General features: G+C 57.3%; 1 protein-coding gene across 1 annotated transcript in view; it reads right to left on the bottom strand.

The window, feature by feature from the left end:
• The window catches only part of CERK (ceramide kinase), a 38883-nt gene extending 17569 nt beyond the window's left edge, over positions 1 to 21314 (bottom strand). Inside the window, exons 1-4 of the mRNA XM_045165205.1 lie at positions 21270 to 21314; positions 20672 to 20950; positions 20371 to 20620; positions 135 to 248 (exon numbers count right to left, since the gene is read on the bottom strand). Of these exons, the coding sequence (XP_045021140.1) occupies positions 135 to 248; positions 20371 to 20620; positions 20672 to 20950; positions 21270 to 21314 (688 nt within the window). The remainder of the gene's footprint in view (positions 1 to 134; positions 249 to 20370; positions 20621 to 20671; positions 20951 to 21269) is intronic.
• Positions 21315 to 21745: the final 431 nt, after the last annotated feature.

Raw genomic sequence — 21745 nt, 5'->3', positions numbered from 1 at the left:
AAAAACCAGAGCTTGGAAAAATGATGCAAGGACCTTTCCATAAACCAAGGACACAGGGAGTCCGTTAAGCAAATGACAGAGGAGTTCTCTTTCATGTGACCTGCCTGGAGCCACGAGGGGCTTTAGGAGATTACCTGTGAAAGCGTACGGCTTTTCCATTTTCTGCCATTTTCCGCTGCTGTACTGCTTCCCGTTAACGTCCGTTTCCTCAACGGTGATGATCTCGGAAATAGGCACTGTGCAGGCATCTGCAAAGACACCACGCCCTCACTCAGCGGGTCACAGGACTCACCTGAGCGGCAGCAGAGCGACTCCACGCGCTGGGACATCCCAGAGGCAGGCGACAAGCTCCGTGTCATCGTAAGCCTCAGCGCTACATAAGGCTGGGACCCAGTCCATGCCCTGAAGACGGGGTGTTTCGTCCACAGGGACCGAAGCGGGCTGCAGCTTCTCCGGCCAGCGGCCGTGCCGAACCCGGGGAAAGGTGCTTACGCCCCAGCACCTGCTGTTCAGTCTGCTCAGAAATGAAGAGGGAAGGAGGCCCGGGACAGACCAGGACCCCACGGCGTGCGGTGGGTCAGGGCCACACCAAGGTGGGGCGCAGGGGGCTCGGGGTCCCACCACCCACTTGGGCGCAGGAGGAGGAAGGGGGCGCCTGGCTGGGCGCGGGGAGGACAGCACGGAACACCCTTGACTGGAGACCCAGTCGTCACCACGGGCCTCAGGTAAGGCTGGACACAAACAGCCGTGGGGAACACGAGGCGACAGCCTGTGACCGAATGAGAGGGTAACAGGCAGGAAGGCCAGGGGTCTCCAAATGGAGGAAATAGCCTGCAAGTGTCAGACATTTTTATCTCTCTTAAGCGACAGGAGGAAACAAACTAGCAATATTTTTTTCCTTCTCTATACAAATTTAAAAAAAGGTTTCTCTTAAAATACTGTGTTGCCATAATGACACCTGGTTTCACCTGAAGTTAGCTATTCTTGAGCCTAGAGATAACCAATGCCTTTTTCTTATGGAAATGTTTGTCTTAAGCTATGCTAATGTACTACGCCTTTACCCCAAACTCGGTCTCCAAGTCGGTTCCGCCTCTTGGCCCAAAAACCTACTTGACAAACCAGTATGTTATACTCAGATATTGTTCCCCTAATCTATGTAAATGAAACTATTTGTATGGTGGTCTGCCCTTCTTTAAGATTCAAGTTAATTATTTTATGGCCCAAGATTATCCCAAAATGCATCTTATGGGCGAGGGGCCTGGTGCTATTCTGAATCATAAGACATTCCTTTCTTTCATTAACAGACTGCTAGTGACTATATAACATCCAGCTGAAGACTAGCAAGGGGGTGCTCTTTCTGCCCCCTTCTGATGCCTATGTCAGAAGCTTTCTCTATCTCCTTTATACTTTAATAAAACTTTATTACACAAAAGCTCTGAGCAATCAAGCCTTGTCTCTGGCCCCGGATTGAATTCTTCTCCTCCGGGAGCCAAGAATCCTGGTGTATTCGCGTGATTCAACAACAACCTTTCACGAACGCGGGGCCAGAAAGACCTCACCAAGGACAGGACCTGGGAGCAGGGAGGCTGGAGGTCAAGCCCCCAGCGTGAACAGGCTACGACCCCCAAGCCCGCCGGTGAAGCGGGTGGAAACCCCATCCACCTTCACACAGAGGCGCGCGGCGACTCCTCGAGGCCCCAGGCTGGCTCGGAGGCCTGCGAGCGCGCCGACGGGCTCTGCTTCTGCAACAGCTAATTGACACTACGGCGCTGTGACACCTGGAATGACCGACCTTGCTTCACCTCTGGCCTGGTGGCCTAAGGAAATCAAGTTCCAAGAGCCAGCTTAGATGCCTCGAAGTTCCGAGAGTGGGGTGTCCCCAAGGTTAGAGGTGCTGGGCTGCGGCAGGAAAGGGACACTCTCGCAGAAGAGCTGGAAGCCGGCTGGGCAGACCCGACCCAGTACAGCCTCCACCCAGGGCCTCTCCCCTGGGCTCTGACTCTCTGAAGCTATGATCCCTCTTGTACCCCCTGCTCCCGAGGGTATCTGACCCCAGCCTGCCAGCGGTCGGACCAGAGGAGGCTGCGAGGGGGCCGCCCGGGAGAGAAGGGGCGGCAGGGACATTCGAGGGTGGAGCCTCGCAGAGGGCCTGAGACTGAGGCGCTTTCACTGGGGTGGGGTGGGGGGCTCTAACACCCCAACAGGGAAAAATTCCAGTGACTCTTGCCTTCTGCTACACTTAGCTTACCCACAGCTTCATCTACTGCTTGGCTGAGAAGAAAAAACCAGGTCAGCAGGATACAATCTTTGACGTGCGCACCACTTGTCCACGTAACAGACGTGGTGACGAACAGAATTATTTTCTCTAAAAAGGGACAGAGATCACGGGATTTGAACAAGACATCACTGCCTACATCTCGCCTGACTGAGGAAGGACAAGCCCAGAACCCAGGATCCAGATGGAGGCCATCCTGGGCGAGCCTGTGCCCGGGGGGGTTGTTGTTAAGGCGCTAGGTCACGTCCGACTCTTTGTGACCCCAAGGACTGGAGCCCACCGGGTGCCTCTGTCCGTGGGATTTCCCAGGCAGGAATACTGCAGTGGGTTGCCATGTCCTTCTCCAGGGATCTTCCCGACCGAGGGATCAAACTCACATCTCCTGCTTGGCAGGCGGATTCTTTACCACTGAGCCACCTGGGAAGCCTGGTGGGGAGGGTGGGGGGTTGGCAATCAAAAAGCAGGGCTTGGAACAGAGGCTGGTCCCACCTGGCTCCCTCAGCCCCTCCGACTGCTGGGCCGAGAGTTTAGCCCGAACCTCCTGATGACACGTGGGGCTGGCAGGTGAAAGCGGCAGGGGCGTGGAAGCGGCCGGGTCGGGGCGAGGAGGGCGGGGTCCAGCACAGGTGGCATGCTCCTTTCCGCATCCCCTGCCCGCTGACCCCAGGCCACGGGCTTCGGTGCCTGCTCTGTGTCGCCTGGCATGTGCGGTCACACCCTCGTCTTCAAAACCCTCCCCTCCTGTGAGGGGGCATCGAGAGTCTGGGAGAGGCCCCAGGTCATGCGTGGCTGGCGGGATGACCCGCTCAAGGCCTGTCACTTAGTCTCTGGTGCTGCTGGCTGCGTGTGGCTCTGAGGATCAGTCACGGGCACGGTGCAGGGACAATGACACCGTGGGCCCCGGGTCGCCCTGTCTGTGCTGGCGCGGAGGGGTCTCAGGGCTCAGCAGTGCACGTCGGGTGAACACACACATGGGCATGGCCGGTTCACGTCTATGGACGGACACGGGAGGCTCACCTGGCAGAGAGCTGATGGTGGGAACTGGGCCACTTTCATTTCCTGCACTAATTAGCATTTCTCTCCCTTGGCTTGCATTCTGCATAATCCTGCATTGCACACAAGATTAGATAAAAAGCCCAAAGTCTTCCGTGAAAGGGTGAGTGATGCAAGGAGGTGCAGTTGCTTTCAGACCAAATCGACGCCGGCACTGGACTCGCTGGACAGATGAAGGGCCCGCGCCTGCGCTGGCCACCGCGTCTCCCCTGAGCAGCACCTCCCACCAGACTGCGGCAGGCATCCATGCCCAGACGGCGCTCCCCGAGCTGCTCCTGCCACGGCTGGAGGCGCCCTCGTGGTCCCTGGGCCGGCTGTGCCGCGTCGCAGGATCAGGGGCCGAGGGTCGTAGGCGTCTCCTCTCCCTTTATAAAGTCACAACCCAACATCCCCTTTCAAGCAAGCTTCGGAACAGAAGGTTCTGGAACAGACACTCGACTCACTGGGCGCCTCCCTGGCCCAGGGCTCCCCCGCCCCCACCCCAGCACCCGTTTGTGATGGGACCGTCCGCCACTGGAGGGTTTCAGCAGACCCCTGGGCTCCGGCCACTAAAGCAGCGCCCCCCTGCCCACCACCCCGGTTCTGCCAGAGGCCGGCCAGCGTCTCCCGCTGCCTCCAGGGCTGGTGGGCTCGGGGACCCTTCTCCAAACAGGAAGCAGAGAGCAAACTGAGGCTCCACACCCAACACCTGCTCTGATCAAACAAAGATTTTTTCAACTCTGGATAATCGCCCCCCACTCCCCTGCCACACACACCTACAACAGAAGTAAGATTTTCAAGCCAAGTCAAGCAGCCTTACTGGGACAGCAGTCTTATTGGCAGCCTTTATAAAACCTCTGCTCTACTAAATTACTAAAGCAAAGTGACTTTCTCAGGGTGATTTTTAAAATTTCTTGAGATGAAAAAAAGGAGTCTGCCTGTGGCAACAGCCACCCCAAGGACAAATGGTGCAGTGGGCACGCCGTGACCGGATTGGGCAGACGGAGGCCGTCCCCTACCACGAGCCACTCCTCTGTCCTCTCGGGGACCAAGCCCAGGGAGGAGGACTGGGGAATCCCTCCACCTCCTTTATGCTCGGATAAGACCACTCAAAAGGCAGAAGACCCCCGAGGCTTCCCAACACAGGCAGGAGCCCCCTGCTCAGATCTAGGCTCCAGGTGCTCGGATTCAGTGACCTTCCAGGCTGGAAAGATGCAGGAGACGTAGTTTGATCCCTGGGTTGGGAAGACCCCCTGGAGGAGGAAATGGCAACCCGCTCCAGTATTCTTCCCTGGGAAATTCCATGGACAGAGGAGCCTGGTGGGCTACACAGTCCACGGGGTCGCAAAGACCTGGACACGGCAGAAGCGACTCAGCATGTGTGCAGGCTGGCAGCGCCCACGCTGGGTCACAGCCCTGCCGCTGTGAGATCCCCAAGGTTCGAGGGGACAGAGGCCTCACCAGGCTCGCCCCGCTGGGTGTGCATTGAGCCAAGGTAGGCCCCAGAGAGAGGCTTTCCTCCCGAGGCAGCTGCGCACAGGGACAGCAAGACGAGCAAGCCCGAGGCACGCCTCCCTGAAGGCCAGGGGCTGGGGTCCCCGTGGGATGGAGCCGCAGGGCCTCCAGGGCACAGGGAGCGTGGGGGAAGGTCCATCACCATGCGCGGGGCAACCCGGCACCGGCCTCCACTCGACCAGAAACAGCGGCGCTCAGCTCCCCCCGCGGCTAGAGCGATGGGCCCTGTGATGCCACAAGGCCACTGAGCGCACAGCCACTATGGAAGACGATATGGAGGTTCCTTAAAAAACTAGGAATAAAAGCACTATATGACCCAGCAATCCCACTCCTAGGCGTATACCCCGAGGAAGCCAAAACTGAAAGAGACGCATGTAGCCCATTGTTCATCGCAGCACTATTTACAACAGCTAGAACATGGAAGCAACCCAGATGCCCATCGACGGATGAAGGGATAAAGAAGCCGTGGTACATATACACGATGGAATATTACTCAGCCATAAAAAGGAACACATTTGAGTCAGTTCTGAAGAGGTGGATGAACCTAGAACCTATTATACAGAGTGAAGTAAGTCAGAAAGAGAAAGATAAATATAGTATTCTAACGCATATATACGGAATCTAGAAAAATGGTACTGAAGAATTTATTTACAGGGCAATAATGGAGAAACAGACATAAATAGACTTATGGAGATAGGGAGAGGGAAGGAGAGGGTGAGATGTATGGAGAGAGTAACATGGAAACTTACATTACCATATGTCAAATAGATAGCCAACGGGAATTTGCTGTATGGCTCAGGAAACTCAAACAGGGGCTCTGTATCAACCTAGAGGAGTGGGATGGGGAGGCAGATGGGAAGGAGGTTCGAAAGGGAGGGGATATATGTATACTTATGGCTGATTCATGTTGAAGTTTGACAGAAAACAGCAAAAGTCTGTAAAGCAATTATCCTTCAATTAAAAAAAAAAAAAAAGGTCACTGAGCGGACACTCATGTGGGCCCAGCTGAAGGGTCAGGGGTCCTATCCAGTCTCAACCGAGGCGCTGAGGCCAGACACAGCTGACTCCACGCTTCCGGAAGACGACTCCGGCACACACTGCATTGTTTACGCTCCACGCTGCTTGGAGGACGTGCAGGTTGTGAAACAACCTTAACTGCTGGGGGCCGGTGCAGCGGACCGGACTCAACCCGCCGTGCCACCGCCTGACGCCCCTGCCTGTCTGCCGGCACAGGCGTCCCTCCCGCGCGGCCCCTGGCCCCGTGGGCGCTCCCTCCCGGCTCTGTGTGTCTGTGTGTGTACATCTGTGTGATGTGTACCCGTGTGCGTGTGTGGCTGAGCAGTCATGCAGCAATGACACCCTCTGCCGCGGCTCGCTCCAGGCAGAGCAGGCCCCCCGGGTCCTGCAGGTCACACGGGGGCTTCAGCTGCCCCCCACAGCTCTGACTGGCCCCTCCGAACTCTTTCCCGGGTCCCCCACCTGGGCTCGCCGCACACCCTTGCGTGCCAGCGTTGGCGGAGCCGTCCACAGGACCACCACGAAAACCAACCCACAGCAAGAGGGCTTGGACACAACCTCCGTGAAAATATTCTCCTCTCATCTCAAACTGACGGCTTCCCAAGAAATCGTTGCTACAGCTCTGAACTTGTGAGTCACCAAAGAGTTTAAAACCACAGGCAGCAAGGTCCCTGGGCTTCCCTGGTGGCTCAGAGAGTAAAGAATCTGCTTGCAATGCAGGAGAGCTGGGTTCGATCCTGGGGTCGGTAAGATCCCCTGGAGAAGGGAATGGCAGCCCACTCCAGCATTCTTGCCTGGAGAGTCACATGGACAGAGGAGCCTGGCGGGCTACAGTCCACACGGTCAAAAAGAGTCCAACACGGCTGAGCGACTAACACACTGGCAAGGTCCCCACTGGACAGGAATTTTACCAGCGCACTCGGGGGAGACACTGTGGCCCAGCGCCACAGGAAGCCCTGGGAAAGGATGCTCACGCTCTGAGGGGCTGCCCACAGGGCTCCGCACAGCCTGAAGGCTCTTGAACATTTAAGACAGAAAGTCTCATGGGACGAGCAAACAGAACCTGCTCTGTGCCACCTCCCAGGCGCCCAGCGGGCAGTGCCGGGCGCGCTCAGACACGCCGTCACCTGGCCCTCCCGCGTGGGCAGGGGGCTCTGCTGCTGCACACCTCGGGGGCGCTGAAAACAGCCACCGTGCATGTTCTCTGTCCTCATCCCAGTGTGTCTTCACTTCTCCTGGTCTTAAGACTCAATTTGGAATCCAACAGAAGCAAACTGTTTACCTACTCTCTACAGACATTACGGATTATGAGAAACAGCTCTTTAGGCCACTCGGTCATAAAACAAAGAACTAAAGAGCTCCTGTTTATTAAGGACAAGACCATCTTTCCATGGAACAGCATGCTACCTCCATGATAAAAGTATTCAGAAAGAAAAAGAAAACAGTTGGAAGTGCAGAAAGAACCACGAGCGTCCCAAGAGGAGACGTGAGTGCTGCGGTCACGAGTCATCACCCGCTGGAGGGCGCGAGCCCCGCAGACAGAACCACCGCCCGCTCACCAGAAGTGCTTCTCCCTGTCGCCCTCCCGCCCTGCGGCGTTAAGTGGCACGGGGTACATGCTGAAGTTTAGGGTCTGTGTGATTAAAGTGCAGTTTAGGATCACAGTTTTTAACTTTAAAATAGAAATCTTAACTGGTATCAACTTTTGCAATGCTGTAAAAACTAAGCAAATTCAAAATAAAAGAAGACAAAGAAAAGGCAACTTTTTCATAAAATTGGAAAAAAAACTCTCACGTTTGAACACGTCTTTGATTTTTGTTTAATTTTATATTATTAAACATCTTGAAAACCTAATGTCCAGCTACGACCCTCAGTTTGGTCATTTTTGTTCATTGATGATGAATTCTACAACTTATCTAACACATTACAAATCCCAAGAGAAGTAAAGGATGAATTTATAAGGCTTTACTGGAATGTATGATCACAAAGAACTTGCTTGGATGTTATGTAAGTGTGCTCTGGCCACACACTCATGGGGACCGCTGCAGTCCCTCAGCCAAGCCACTAGTCCCCACCCTTGCTACCTGCCCCCAAAACACACCAGATACCCACACATCACACCTGGATACACATACACACACACACACACCAAATACACACACACCCAGATGAACACACACCACAGGCACACCGAGGCGGGGCATCCCCTCACCCATAGCCATGCCACCCGACTGCAGGATGCGGGACAGGCAACCAAGTGTGGACGTGAACATCCACAAAGCCACTCAGAAACTGGTGAAGAAAAAGACCTTAAAAAAAAATAACAACAATAATCAAGCAGCCACGTACAGCAAGGGGTTGGAATATCTTTAATGTTGAAGGACGTAGCTTTCATTTACAAGAATATCCTTACCAACAGCGTGTCAGGGTAGGTAATTTTAGTAGGGTTTGCACCTTGCATAAAATCACGCATGTGTGCTAAGTCGCTTCAGTCGACTCTTTGCGACCCCATGGACGGCAGCCCGCCAGGCTCCTCATCCATGGGATTTCCCAGGCAAGAACACTGGAGTGGGTTGCCATGTCCTCCTCCAGGGGATCTTCCCGACTCAGGGATCGAACCCAGGTCGCCTGCATTGGCAGGCTGATTCTTTACCACTGGGCCCCCTGGGAAGCCTGCATAAAGTCATACTGGAAGTGATTTCCATTTCTCCATGGAATGCGGCTCGAGTGACCGACACCTGCCGACTCAGTGACTCAGATCAGCCCCCAGTTCTCTCTTTCAGGCCCTTCAGCCAAACTTGAAGGTGCCCGCTCTGTGCCTGTCTGTCCAGCATTAATTTTCCTTCTAACAACAAAGCCATCTGCTAGAGCCATCACCAAATATTATAATTGTCAACAACTCAGAACAGTGCTCTCCCGTAACACAGTCCTTTCCAGAAAGGGACTGAAATTTTGTAACCAAACCTGGGCTGGAAGCCTCAAGGCTTCTGCTGACAAGAGACGCGGTTCTCTGGCCTCCCCTCCCCGTCCCCAGGGAGTGTGACCTCGCCTGGTGTGACAGGCGGTCACCCTCCCACGTGGGTGGGGACTGAGGGGCCGCGCGTTCCAGAGGGACCACGGGCGAGGCTGGGGGAGAGGCTGCCCAGGCGGCACCCAGGGCGGCTATGACGGCCAGGAGCCATGGTCACCGCCGGTCTCGGCTCTGTCCTGCCCTTCCCAGAGCTGGCCGTGACCCACGGACACTGCGTGGGCTTCCGAGCTGCGACTCGGAGCAGAAACGTCCCTGCTGTCTATGGGTCTGCTTCTCTTACAAGGTCCCGGACGGCGGGTGCACGGCCACCCACCCAACAGCGCACCCCCACCCGGATGGCGGTGGGCGGGGCCAGGGTCCCCCCAGCCCAGCGTTGGGCTCCAGGTGGCCCAGCCGCCCCCAAGGCTTTTCTGCATCAGCACCCGGGAAAGGACGGGACTGGGCCTTTCAGGAAACGCTGCTGCTGCACCTGCTCGGGATGGGCTTTTCTGTGGGTCCCCAGGCCGTGGGTTCGGTGGACAGGCTGCAACCACCATTGCCCTGCAGACCTTAAACCTGCGGAGCTGCATTTGCACACACAGGACGCAGCCAGTCCCCAACTCCCACCTGCGCAGCCCTGCGCTCCTTCGAACACAGGCTACCCCCGGGAAGCGTCCCCAGCCTAGTGATCGGGGACTGAGAACTCCGGGGGCCTGAGTGGCACCCCCTGGCCACTTGGGGCGCAATACCTGACTCCTGCACCAAGATCCCTGCTCTCCCCACCCCCCCCGTCAGGAGAGGCAGTGGGGGCTGCTGAGAGGAACCCCAGAACCAGCATCCTCGCGGGGCCACCCCAGGATCTCGGGGTCCGGGCTCTAGTAGAGCCCCCTCCTGGCCCCGACTGCCACCTTGGAAATGGAGCAAGTCAAGGACAGCTCCCAGGGCTGCGGCCAGGATCGCCCGCGTGAGGTGGCAAACAGCACGGCAGGCTCGAGAGCAGCTCGAGAGGGCCGGCGTCCGCAGGACTAGCCCAAGACTCCAGGGCCGCCCATGGCCGCCCTCTCCCCGCTGATTGTGACCAAGAGGTCTGGGCAAGACGGGAGGCAGAGAGTGAACTGAGGGGCCCGAAGCAGACAGCAGCAGGCCGGCTGGCCGGAGTGGCATCCCCACAGGAGGAGTGGGGTCCCCGCAGAAGGAGCGGGGCTCCCCGCAGAAGGAGCGGGGGTCCCCGCAGGAGGAGTGGGGTCCCCGCAGAAGGAGTGGGGTCCCCGCAGAAAACGGGGTCCCAGCAGAAGGAGCAACCCTTGCAGGCCCTTCCCTTTGTCTCTATGCCCACCTCTGGGGCTTCCCTGATAGCTCAGTTGGTAAAGAATCCACCTGCAATGCAGAAGACCCCAGTTTGATCCCTGGATTGGGAAGATCCCCTGGAGAAGGGATAGGCTACCCACTCCAGTATTCTTGGGCTTCCCTTGTGGCTCAGCTGATAAAGAATCCACCTGAAATGTAGGAGACCCTGGTTCGATCCCTGGGTTGGGAAGATCCCCCGGAGAAGGGAAAGGCTACCCACTCCAGTATTCTGGCCTGGAGAATTCCATGGGCTGTATAATCCGTGAGTTTGCAACTGAGTGACTTTCACTTACACCTCTGCTCCAAGGGCAGCCTGGGGTCTTGAACTGCACGCTGGATGCCTGTGTGCTAAGTTGCTTCAGCGTGTCCGGCTCTTTTCGACCCCATGGACTGTAGCCCGCCAGGCTCCTCTGTCCATGGCATTCTCCAGGCAAGAACACTGGAGTGGGTTGCCATTTCCTTCTCCAGGGTGTCTTCCCCACCCAGGGATCGAACCGGAGTCTCTTACATCTCCTGCACCTGCAGGCGGGTTCTTTACCACGAGCGCCACCGGGGCAGCCCAAGCCTGCTGGATGCAGAGAAAGAAAGCCTGCTCTTGTGTCCAGAGGAGCCGGAGCATGGCCAGCAGGGCTGGGAGGGCGTCCTGGCTCTGCCGGTAGACAGACACGTGCCGGGACGCCGGGACCCCTCTTGGCCTTCGTGAGCAGAACACACAGGATGCGCATAGGGGCCTTGGGAGCTGAACGGCCAAGTCTGTCAGCTCCTGGTGCCAGCCTCACCCAAGTGACCAACACCAGGGAGGCCCCCAGAAGCGTGCAAAGTCCTTAAGAGCTGGACTGATGTGGAAGCCCCCTCCCACGGCCTTGCCATCTGTGTACAACCAGGCTGAGCACCTGCCTAAGAAAAGAAAATCCTCCAGAGGACTCACAACATAATATTAAAAATACCCAGCCTGCAAAATTAACCAGCACACCAAGAACCAGGCAACCCTGCGAGGTCCAGGGGGAAAGCCAGTCAGCAGACGCCCCACCCGGGACACCCCAGGTGTCTGAGGCGTCAGACACAAACTTCAGCGTGGTTGATAGAACCAGGCTCGGTGAGGTGCTGCTCTGAACGTTCCTAAAGTGAACGGAAGGACAGAAGTTCCCAGGACAAAAAGAGACGACTAGAAGGAACCAAATGGAAAATTCAGAGCTGAAAGGACAGCATGTGAAATGAAACGGCCGCTAGCTGGGCTCGGCGGTGGAGCGGCTGTGACAGAGGAAAGTCAGTGAAGCCCCACAACTCAGCAGGAATAACCTGCTCTGAATAACAGAGGAAAAAATATTTTAAAGATGGCACAGGGACCTTCTGCTCTGAGATGAAGGGCGAGACTGCTCCTCCCTGGAGTCCCACTCTGAGATGAAGGGCGAGACTGCTCCTCCCTGGAGTCCCACGTGCCAGTAATGCCGGGAGACTCTGGAAGGCGGGCGGAAGGAGGGAGCTGACCGACCGGGGGCCTCGGGGCCAGGGAAAGACGGCAGAGAGTTCCCTGGGTTTCTTCCTGCCCCATGTTATCTCAGGTTTGAAGACTTCAGCAAATGGAAATGCCAACGGGTACAAACAGAAAACTCCAACCAAGGTCGCTCTCTCTGGCCAAAGGACCAGGGGCAGGAGAGCCCAGTAAGATGAGAAACTTCTGGACAAGAACTGCTCTCCTCCAGCAACACACAGAAAACCTGCCCCACCCCACCCCCCCCACCGCCTGCAAAGGCTGCCTGGAGTCTAGACATCTGCCCTTGGGCGGAGGCAGGCGCCTGACGTTCCCCAGCAGGGTGGCGTGAGGGAAGCCAGCACTTTCATCCCAGTGGGTGGCGAGCCTCACGCCCCACAGGGGTCAGTGGAGATGAGGAGGGAGTGGACTTCCACCGCCTCCCAGCACGAGTGGGGTGCCCCTCACCTTCCTTGCTGGGCTGGTGTCGGGGGACCAAGGGGAGAGTCAGAACTTGCACCAACTTCCAGCCACCCTCCACAGCGCGCAGTCACAGGGCATCCCTACCCTTCCAGACAGGAGATCTCAGTGGAGGCTGAGTGGGGGGTTCACCCAGCAGCAATGGGGGGCACCCCCTTGGCTGCTGATGAGGCCCAGGGGAACCTGGACTTCTTCCCCGATCTGGTGGTAACTAGTCCCTCCTACTCCCTGAGGGCGCAGTGTCAGAGAAAGCCAGCTGTAAGAGGAAACTTAAATAAGATCCAAATTTTCATAACGTAAAAAAGACAGAAATGTCCAGGTTTCACTCGAAAATCAATCACCATGCCAAGAACCGGGAAGATCTCAAAATGAGAGGGAAAAAAAGACAATCGCTCAATGCCAAAACCGAGATGACAAAGATGTTGGGGTTATCCGACAAGGATTTTAAAGCCACCACGATGAAAATGCTTCACGAACAACTACACACTTAAAACAAGTGAAGACATATACAGACTCAGTGAAGAAGAAAGTCTCAGCAAAGAAATAGCTGATTACAAAGAAGAACCACATGAAAACTTTAGAAGTGAAAAAATACAATAGCCAAAACAGAAAACAAATGGGTGAACTCAACAGCAGAATGGAGACGGAGGAAAATCAGTGAGCTGGGAGATGCAACAAGAGAAATTAGTCAAATTGAACAACAGAGGAAAATAATTTAAAAAAAGCAACAACTGAACAGAGCCTCAGGGGCCCGTGGAGTCTCAGCAGAGAATCCAACATGCGTCGCTGGAGCCCAGAAGTAGAGGAGCAGAGGGGATGAAAAAGTGTCCAAAAATAACGGCTGAAAACTTTCCAAAAGTTTTGACAAAAGATATAACCTCAAATGTCACTAATTCAAAGAAATCCAAGACACATCAGAGTCTGGATTCCAAAAATCAAGCACAAAGAAAAGAATGTTAAATTAACAGTCAAAGAGAAACAACACTTCACCTACGGGGGAACGAATTTTGAATGACAGTGGATTTATCCTCAGAAATCACGGAAGGCAGAGGAAGCAGCACCGTGGTTTTCCAGCGCTGAAAAGAAAAGACTCATACCCAGCAAAAATATCCTTCGGGGATTAAAGGAGAAATCAAGACATTCTCAGATGAAGAAAAACTAACAGTCTTACTGCAAGCAGACCTGTCCTAAAAGAACAGATAAAGGAAGTAGAAATGATAAAAGAGGACTCCCTGAAAAAAAAAAAGAAAACAGAAGAAAGAATACAGTGCGTAAAGGTGCGTGCAGCCATAGCGGTGTGTCCTTCTCTGCCTGACTTTCCTAAATTAGGTTTGAGGGTTGAAGATGAAGCTGTAACACTAATGTGGTTCCAAATGCATGTGGAAGAGGTAAGACTTTTACTATGAAACGGGAGAGTAAAGTGGTGCAGAGAGAGGGGAGCTTTCTGCACCTCCTCCAGCTGGCAAAATGACGAGTCCACTGGACTGGGATGCAGCTCACGCGTGGACCGACGCCGAGGGCCATGCACGGACGGACGCCGAGGGCCACAGGCAGAGACTAGACTGGGATGCGGCTCACGCACGGACCGACGCCGAGGGCCACACGCAGAGCTGCACTCGAAAGCCGCATGGACACTTGACCAACCCACACCGCTGGTTTAAACACAGGTGAAGACATACAGACAAGTCAGTATGGAATCCTAAAAACAGATGTTTAAGCAATCCACAGGAAGGCAGGAAAAAGCAGAGAAATGAAAACAAAAAATTAAATGGCAGATTTAACCCCTAATGTATTTACATTAAGAAGACACAGGTTGGCCTAGATGATTAAAAAACACGAGTCAACCCTACAGAGTCTAAAGAAACTCACTTCAAATCTAAGGGTGTAAGCAAGTTCAAAGTAAATGGTCAGAAGAGACACGTGGCGCGGGCGTGGCTGCGTCACCCCATAAAGTGGACTCTAGAACAGACGGAACAGTCAGAGACAGAGAAGGGCACTACACAGTGAAGAGTCGACGGGAATGAAGGCTTAGCGATCCTGAACGTGTAGGCGCCAAACGACGCAGCAGGAAAACGTGCAGCGGTGAATACCGGCTTACAGCAGGGTCGGCAAACTGCAGGCCAAATCCAGCATGCTGCCCACCTCTGTAAACAAAGGTTTCTTGGCACAAAGTCACGTGCATTCACTCACATGCTGCCTACCGCAGCTTTTGCACTAAAGCAGCAGAACTGAGAAGCTGGGACCCACAAAGCCTAAAGTATTTGCAATCTGGCTTTTTCTTTTTTAATTATTTACCCACTGATCTGATCTCTGGCTGTGCTGGGTCCTTGCTGCAGTAGGGGCTTTCCTCCAGCTGCGGGGGGCAGGTCCCTGACGGCGGAGGCCTCACCGGCTGCGGAGCACTGGCTTCGGATGCCGCAGAAGGTGAGCTCAGCAGTTGCGGCTCCCGCGCTCAGAGCACAGGCTCAGCGGCGGTGGTGCACATGCGCAGTTGCTCTGTGGCCTGTGCGATCTTCCCGGACCAGGGATCGAACCTGAGTCTCCTGCGCTGGCAGCCGGATTCTTTATCACTGAGCCACTTGGGAAGCCCTGCCATCTGACTTCTTAAGGAAACATCTGCTGACCTACTTTGGAGTAACAAATAAAAGTTAGCCTTGGAATTATCTCAGCGTAATTACGCTATTTATGACCACATTCGGCTACTCTGAAGCCACGTCATCTGACCATAGCTGAGGCAGGTGCCTAGAGAGGGAGGGCAGGCAGGGCGGCTGTTTTTCTGACAGCTGCTTTTCAAAACCACAAAAGCCTATATGTCTCTTCCGATAGTGAGTCATATGCAAATCTGGAAAGATTTTTTTTTTTCTTAAATAGGTAAACAAGATAGCCATTTATTTCCTATTCAAATATACTGAGATTCCTATCTAACTCTGCAGGTTGCTGGCGTCACATAATCTGATATCATCTGCAGCACTTTTGACCTCATCACGGGGCATAAGTAAGACGTATCAGGAGATACAGAAATACAGGGCTATAAGATTTCTGGAGTGAACGGTTTAGGGGATTCTGTAGAATTTCTGGGTTCTACCCAAACTGTTTAGCTTCCCAGCCACTCCCAGTAGTTTTAAACTCACTCCTCTAGAGAAAAGTAAAGACGCTTGGACAGCAAGCAGCCACCCCCCCTATGCTCTCCACCAGTGGCCCAGTTGCCCCACCACGGTCGGGGTCCAGTCCCCAGCTGGCCGCCACTCACCATGCAGCCAGGGACAGGCCGAACCCTGCCTCCCACAGACAGCCACTCACACGGTGCTCGGTCCGCACCTGCTGTGTACACAGACACGCGAGGACCTCCAGGAGGACAGGGAGGAGAAACAAGGAAGTGAGTCCTTCCCATGCTGCATTCTGCCCCGAGAGCGCGCGCAGGGGAGATACGACAGATAGTCCTAAAAAAGAAAACAGGGAAAACCCGTAACACAAAGCAGAAGGAAACAGCTAGCGGAGAGGGACAAACAGCTGCACAAACACAAAAACCCGAAGAAAGATGAGGGAAGGGCAAGGTGCCAACAGAGCTGGGCCCTGAGCAGAGGTGAGACCTGAACACGGGGGTGGGGGGACGGCCCGGGGGGAGAGGGGGGCTGTCTTGTGGGGACTCAGGTCTGGCTCAGCTGGGGCCTCAGGAGTCAAGGAGGTCAGAGCTGAGGAGCCCTGAAAGTGAGGCAGGCACGGGCAGCTTGCAAGCTAGTCGGCAAGCTGCCCAGCATGTGAAAGAATCTTCTAGAAGGGCAAGCATCCTAGGAATAGGGGGTGGGGGGCAGAGCGCCTAGCCATAGGCTTTGGGGCTGTATTAGACGGACTTCATGGTGCTTTCCAAACTTCCATCCAACAACTTCGGGGTCACCCATCAGAAGGTGCTCGAGGGAGGGGACACGGTGACCAAGGATGGACAAGGCAAGCCCGGAGGCAGGGCTGCAGGAGGCACTCAACTGGCCTGTGGCTTAAAGAGAACCACATAGGAGCGGAGAGCACAGAGCCCTGATACCAGCCGGGGCACACACACCCGGGAGCTGGCTGGCTGTCTCCTGTGGGCTGTGCCAGAAACTTGGAACCAGAGCTCAGGAGAAACTGGGACGGAAGGTGACTCAGTAGGAGAACCCACAGGGCGCTGCGATCAGGAGGGCGAGATAAGATCCCCAAAGTGAAGCCACCTCATGTGTTCAGTCGCTCAGTCACGTCCAACTCTTTGAGACCCCCACGGCTGCTCTGTCCATGGGGACTCTCCAGGCAACATTACTGGGTTGCCATGCCCTTCTCCAGGGGATCATCCCGACCCAGGGGTCTTCTTCATTGCAGGCAGATTCTTTACCATCTGAGCCACCGGGGAAGCCCGAAGCCACCTTACCCTGGACCCACCCACATGGTCACAGAACAGCACGTGAAAGGCAGAGAGCAGCTAGGTTCTCTAGAAACGTCTGCTGTGCAGAAGTCTAGACCAATCGAGAGGATAAATAAATTGGGTCAGGGACAGAAAGCAAAAAACTGTCATCGGTACCTTAACAAACACACAGAAAATATATCTCCTAAGTATAAAACACTGTTTCTTAAATGCTAGTCTTTTTTCCTTAGGATGGATGTTCAAACATGGCAAATTCACCAAATTACATCCTTAAAACGTGTGAGTTTCATTGTATGCAAATTACGCCTCGATAAAGCTGATGTGAAAACAAATCCTGTTTTACGAGAGTAAACAGTAATACACACATTCACACAGAGACCAACAGCAAATATTCACTCTCGAAGGTTACGGCGGCGGGCGATTCTCAAACCTAACCCTAACCCTAACCCTAACCCTAACCCTAACCCCTAACCCTAACCCTAACCCAGGGTGCTTGTCTGTGCTTTCTAGGTCTTATTAAACCAACATGGGTTACTTTCATAAGCAGAAAAAGAAATTAGTTTTAAGTATCCGTGGCTTGCCTATGTGTTTCCGTGGGCACCGTGCAATGGTGTTGGGCTGTAAATACAACACTAACCTGTACAAGGAGCTGCCCAGCGACCCGGGGCATCCCCGGTGGGAGAGGGGAAAACTTCTGGAGGAGGCTGGGCATGGCCCCACCCCCACCCCAGGGTGCCCCCCCCACCACCACACACACACACACGTCCCAGCCCCAGCTCTGAAGGAACACTTCCAGAGTCTCTCTGAGCGTGTTTTACCGTGGCCCCGGGGTACAACTCGGATACAGTTTCAGCCTGTTTCAGGTTCAGCTAGCCCGAGCCACTGTGAGAAGGCTGGTCCGCGTTTCCTGTTTTCAGTCTGCCCCACTTCCGACCGGGCTGGTGCCAGGCAGCCTCACAGCTTCCTGAAGAGAGCAGCCCGCACCGGGTCCAGAAGGCGCTGCCTCCGGGTTCTTGGTCCTGCCTTTGCTCTGAGCCCCCCACTGAGGAGGAAGCCTGGACCTGGATTAAAAGCTGGCTCCCTTGTGTATATTACATACCATCCATCGAAACCCACTCACAACTTCCATGTTTCCCCTTCTGCGAAAAGGAGCAACACTGGAGAAGCTGTGCAGGTCAGACAAAGCGGCCGCACCCGGTGCCCTCGGTGGCCCTGGCCCTGGGTCCCCCTCGGTCCGTCTTCTATTCACTCGGCCTGCTTCCTGCACAGCCTCCGCCTCTCTTCCCTGCCCCACCAGGCTGCCGTCCACCCCGCACACAGGTACACCTGGGACCGTGGCGGGCCGGGCACTGCCACTCTGAAATGTCCCCTGGACGGGCTGCCGTCTGCCCTCAGGCATGGGGTCATCTTTCTGGGGCCTGGCTCCTCTCGGGGTGCACCTATAAGGGGCCCCCTGAGCTGCAGCAGCTGACCCAGGGCCTCCTCAGGATGGTGGATGGCATGGGGTTGGGGGGGGAGGGCTCCTATAGCGCCAGCCTCTGTAGGGGAGGGGGTACCCATCTCTTGCACACCACTCAGGAAAGCTCCAGATGAGCCCATACAAGAGGGCCTTCAGGGTTTGCGAGAAGGAAGCAACCACCATTTCAGGAAAGAGGCAGGCCACTGTGCAAGTGAGGAGCTCGGAAAAGCAAGCTGACCCAAAGTGCACAAAACCCAGAATCTGGGGGCCGGAAACCATAATGACAGCTGGCCAAGGATGCCAACGCTGAAAGCCAGCAACGCGAGTCCCCCACCCATACACCCCAGACGGGTGGGGCCCATTTGGTGTCCACGTGGCTGCTGCGGCCCAAAGGAGGCCACGGCACCCGGGCACAGTGGCTGAAAGCGGACCCACCACACTTCACACGCCGGTTCAGGCACTAGCTGGGCCGGTTCCTCACACTCCTGAGGCTCGGCCTCTTCACCCGTAAAATCCAGGGGAAGCTGCCCGGCAGGAATGCGCCGTGTGTGAATGTGACACAGGACAGGCCACGGGGCTGCGCCAAGAGCCCATGAAATGGGAGCGCTCCATCCCGAAGCAGAGGCTCACAGGGAAGCTCAAACGCCCTCGGGGCCAGGCCAGGGGAGACCTGGACCTGGGGCCCTGCTGCGTGCTGCCAGGAGGCTAAGGCTGACCTTCTAGGATGACAGTTCTTCCCCAGGGGACAACAAAAAGCTGGTGGAAGGGTGAAGTCTCAGACCGCTGGCCACAGAGCAGCTCTCTGCAGACCATGCTTGTGGTGACCGCCAGGCTGCAAACCAGGAGTCCGAGACCACCCTGACCTTGGCCCCAGCAAACTGGCCGGGTCTGCCCACCCTCCCCCATCAGCAGAGCCACACAACCTCAGGGACAAGAAAGCCCCCACAGATACAGTGCAGCACCCCGACTGCTCCCAAGGCACTGAAAAGGCATCCCAAACTCAGCATGTCCACTAGAGAATCCCGACCTCCCCTGCACCCCACCAATTAAAAACTAAACCCCCGCTCATCCTGCAACTCCAGTAAGCACAGACGTGGACCCCCGTTCCGCTGGCCCTCCCCATCTAAGCAGACAGACCAGCCCTGCTCAGCGACCCTCTGCCAGACAAGGCCAGCAGCCTCCTGCCTGTGGTTCCCTGGCCCGCCTCTGTCTGCTCCCTGCCAGGCCCACGGGGTGCCTTTCACCAGGTGAAGATGGATAAAGCCCTCTGGGGTCCCCACCTCAGCCCCTGCCACCCAAAGAGCCCCGGCCCCCTTCCCCACCTCCCGCGGCTCCCCCACCCTGTGTGGGTCTCCGGGCCAGCCTCTGGCTGTGGCCCCTGTGGTCCTGCTGCCTGGACCGTCTCGCCAGGAGGTGCACAGGCCCCTGCAGGTGAGGAGTCCCAGGACCCCCTGCCCCCACCCCCTTCTCGCACGTCCACACCCACGTGTCCTCCACGCACGCCCCAGACCCTCTGACAGAAACTGCTGCTCTGTGGCAGGGACTCTCTCAGGAGCGCTGAGCCCGGGCGAGCAGCTGCCCTGCCGGGCATGACAGGCCCTCCATAAAAACTTGCTGAAGACAAGTCAATGAGATGGAAACACCCACACTCTCCAGCCACTGGAAACACACCCAGACTAGCCAGGCCCCCGCTGCCTCTGCCAGGGAGGCCTCCTGGCTCTCACTGTCCCACCAGGTAACTGCCCTCGTGCCCAGGGTCAACTGACATCTCCTCCATAAGCCTCTGGGCAGCTCGGCAGGGGACCCGCTGGCCCCTTCTCCTTGGGAGCAGACAGGACCCCTTTTTAGTTAAACCAGGGCTTCCCCAAGTCCAAGGGCCTCTGCAGGTCGTGTGTCCAGCCTATTGCAGCAAAATGAACAGCCCCCTCCCCCCAGGGAGCACATCCCAGATTGAAGGTCACCAGCCCTTGCTTCACTGCGGGGACAGGAACTCCGGTCTCCACTCTGGATCGGGTTAAACTGACACCGGGCGTGGATACCAGGCGCGGGGCGCCGGCACCCCCTAGGGTCCCTCCGTCACAATCGATCGGAATGGTGCCCTTCAGACGCTGGCAGGCGGGGTCCCAGAGAGACGGTCCGTGCGGTCCGTCCGGGGGACACCTCCTGGGCCGCAGACCTCCCCGGGCCTTCACGACCCCGCGCCCCTCGCCCTCGAGGGTCGCGTCCCCGCCGACCCCGCCTCACCCCGGCTCTCCCCAGCGCCGGCTGGCTCTTTGTCATCGGGTCCCGGCCCTTCCCTGCCCGCCGGCCTCCCCGGGGCCCCTTCCCCCATACCGCAGCCCGGCCGAGCCGGCGGGCCGGCGGCGACACTCACCCGCGCCCGGGTCCCCGGCTCCGGGCCCGGGGCTCCGCCACCAGCGCAGCAGCGCCCGCGCGGGGTCCAGGCTCACGGCGCAGCGCTGCTGCTTCACCCAGAGCACAGAGCGCAGCGGCTCCGCCGCCCCCATCGCGCCCGGCGCCCGGGGCGCCGCCTGCTCGGCCGGGCTGGGGGCGCGCGCGGCGCCGAGGGGCGCGGGACCGTTAGCGGCCCCCTGGAGCCGGCCGGGGCGCGGCGGCGGCGGCGGCGCGGGGCGGGCGGGGCGCGGGCGGGCGGGCGGCGCTGCGTCACCCCGTACGCGGAGCGGCCGCGGGCACCGAGGAGGGGCCGCGGGCAGCGCGCGGAAGACGGCGAGGGCGGCCGGCCGGAGCGGAGCGGAGGGCCGGGCTGGGGGCCGGACGCGGAGGGATGGGAGGCAGCCGAGGGAGGCGGGGCGCACCCCGGGGACCAGGAGGGGTCCGGGATCCGGCGGGGGGCGGGGAGGAGGAGGGAGGCGGACGGGGCGCGGGGTTCCGAGCAGAGGAGCCGAGGAGGGGCCTGCGCGGAGGAGGAGGAAGGCGAAGGGGGCGGCGGGGTGCTGGTAAAGAGGGGCGGAGAACAGGGGAGGGGCCGGGCGATCAAGGACGCGGCTGGGCTGGGGTCGAGGCGCCAGGGGGCCGGCTGAGCTCTGGGGTTTAGCTCTGGCTGGGGAGGAGGCGGCTTCCTCTGGCCGCCGACCGTAGGGTCCCCAGGCCAGAGTGACCTGGGGGCGTGGAGCTCAGTAGCGCCTCCCTGGCGGGTCGTGGGGACAGGCGGGGTCCTCCAGGGGCGCAGAAAATGCTACCCGGGCGGTCCTAAGGGTGCGGTGGGAGGGGCCTGGTTTTCGGGTGGGCGTGGACTAACCCGCCCCTCCTCACGCGGCCACCCTGGGCAGCGTGCTGGCCGCGGGCGTTGGGCCGCATCTTGGATCCTCGTCTTCTCCTCTTCGAAATATAAACCTGAAGACCTAGCAGGCACCCTCGGGAGGTGTGGACCCTGTTGGCCCCAGCCTGGCAGTGGACACCACCTCCTCTGCTTCTGGGGTCATCTTCATGACCACCGGGTGACCCCCGCATTCCTAAGGGGGACAGTTTCAGGCACTGAGGGCTGAGCAGTAAGGGATGGGGCCAGCGTGTGAACCAGGCAGTCTGAGTCAAACGGTCCTGCCGGGCCTGCACACCCAGACTGGGGACAGATGGCCACTGAGGAGGCCTGTCCTGGTCACAGGTGGCAGAGGCGGGGCTCAAAGGCCCGCCAGGGTCCAGCCACCCCTTACTGCCCATGGGGGTATGTGTCTGGGGTGGGGGTTGCCAAGAGCAGCTCAGGGTCCCACAGCCCAGGTTCTCAAGGCCAG

Source organism: Bubalus bubalis, chromosome 4 (genome assembly GCF_019923935.1).
Source record: "Bubalus bubalis isolate 160015118507 breed Murrah chromosome 4, NDDB_SH_1, whole genome shotgun sequence".
In the NCBI taxonomy this organism is placed as follows: domain Eukaryota; kingdom Metazoa; phylum Chordata; class Mammalia; order Artiodactyla; family Bovidae; genus Bubalus; species Bubalus bubalis.
The sequence above is the reverse complement of the archived record's forward strand: the minus strand, read 5'-3'. Positions and strand labels throughout refer to the sequence as shown.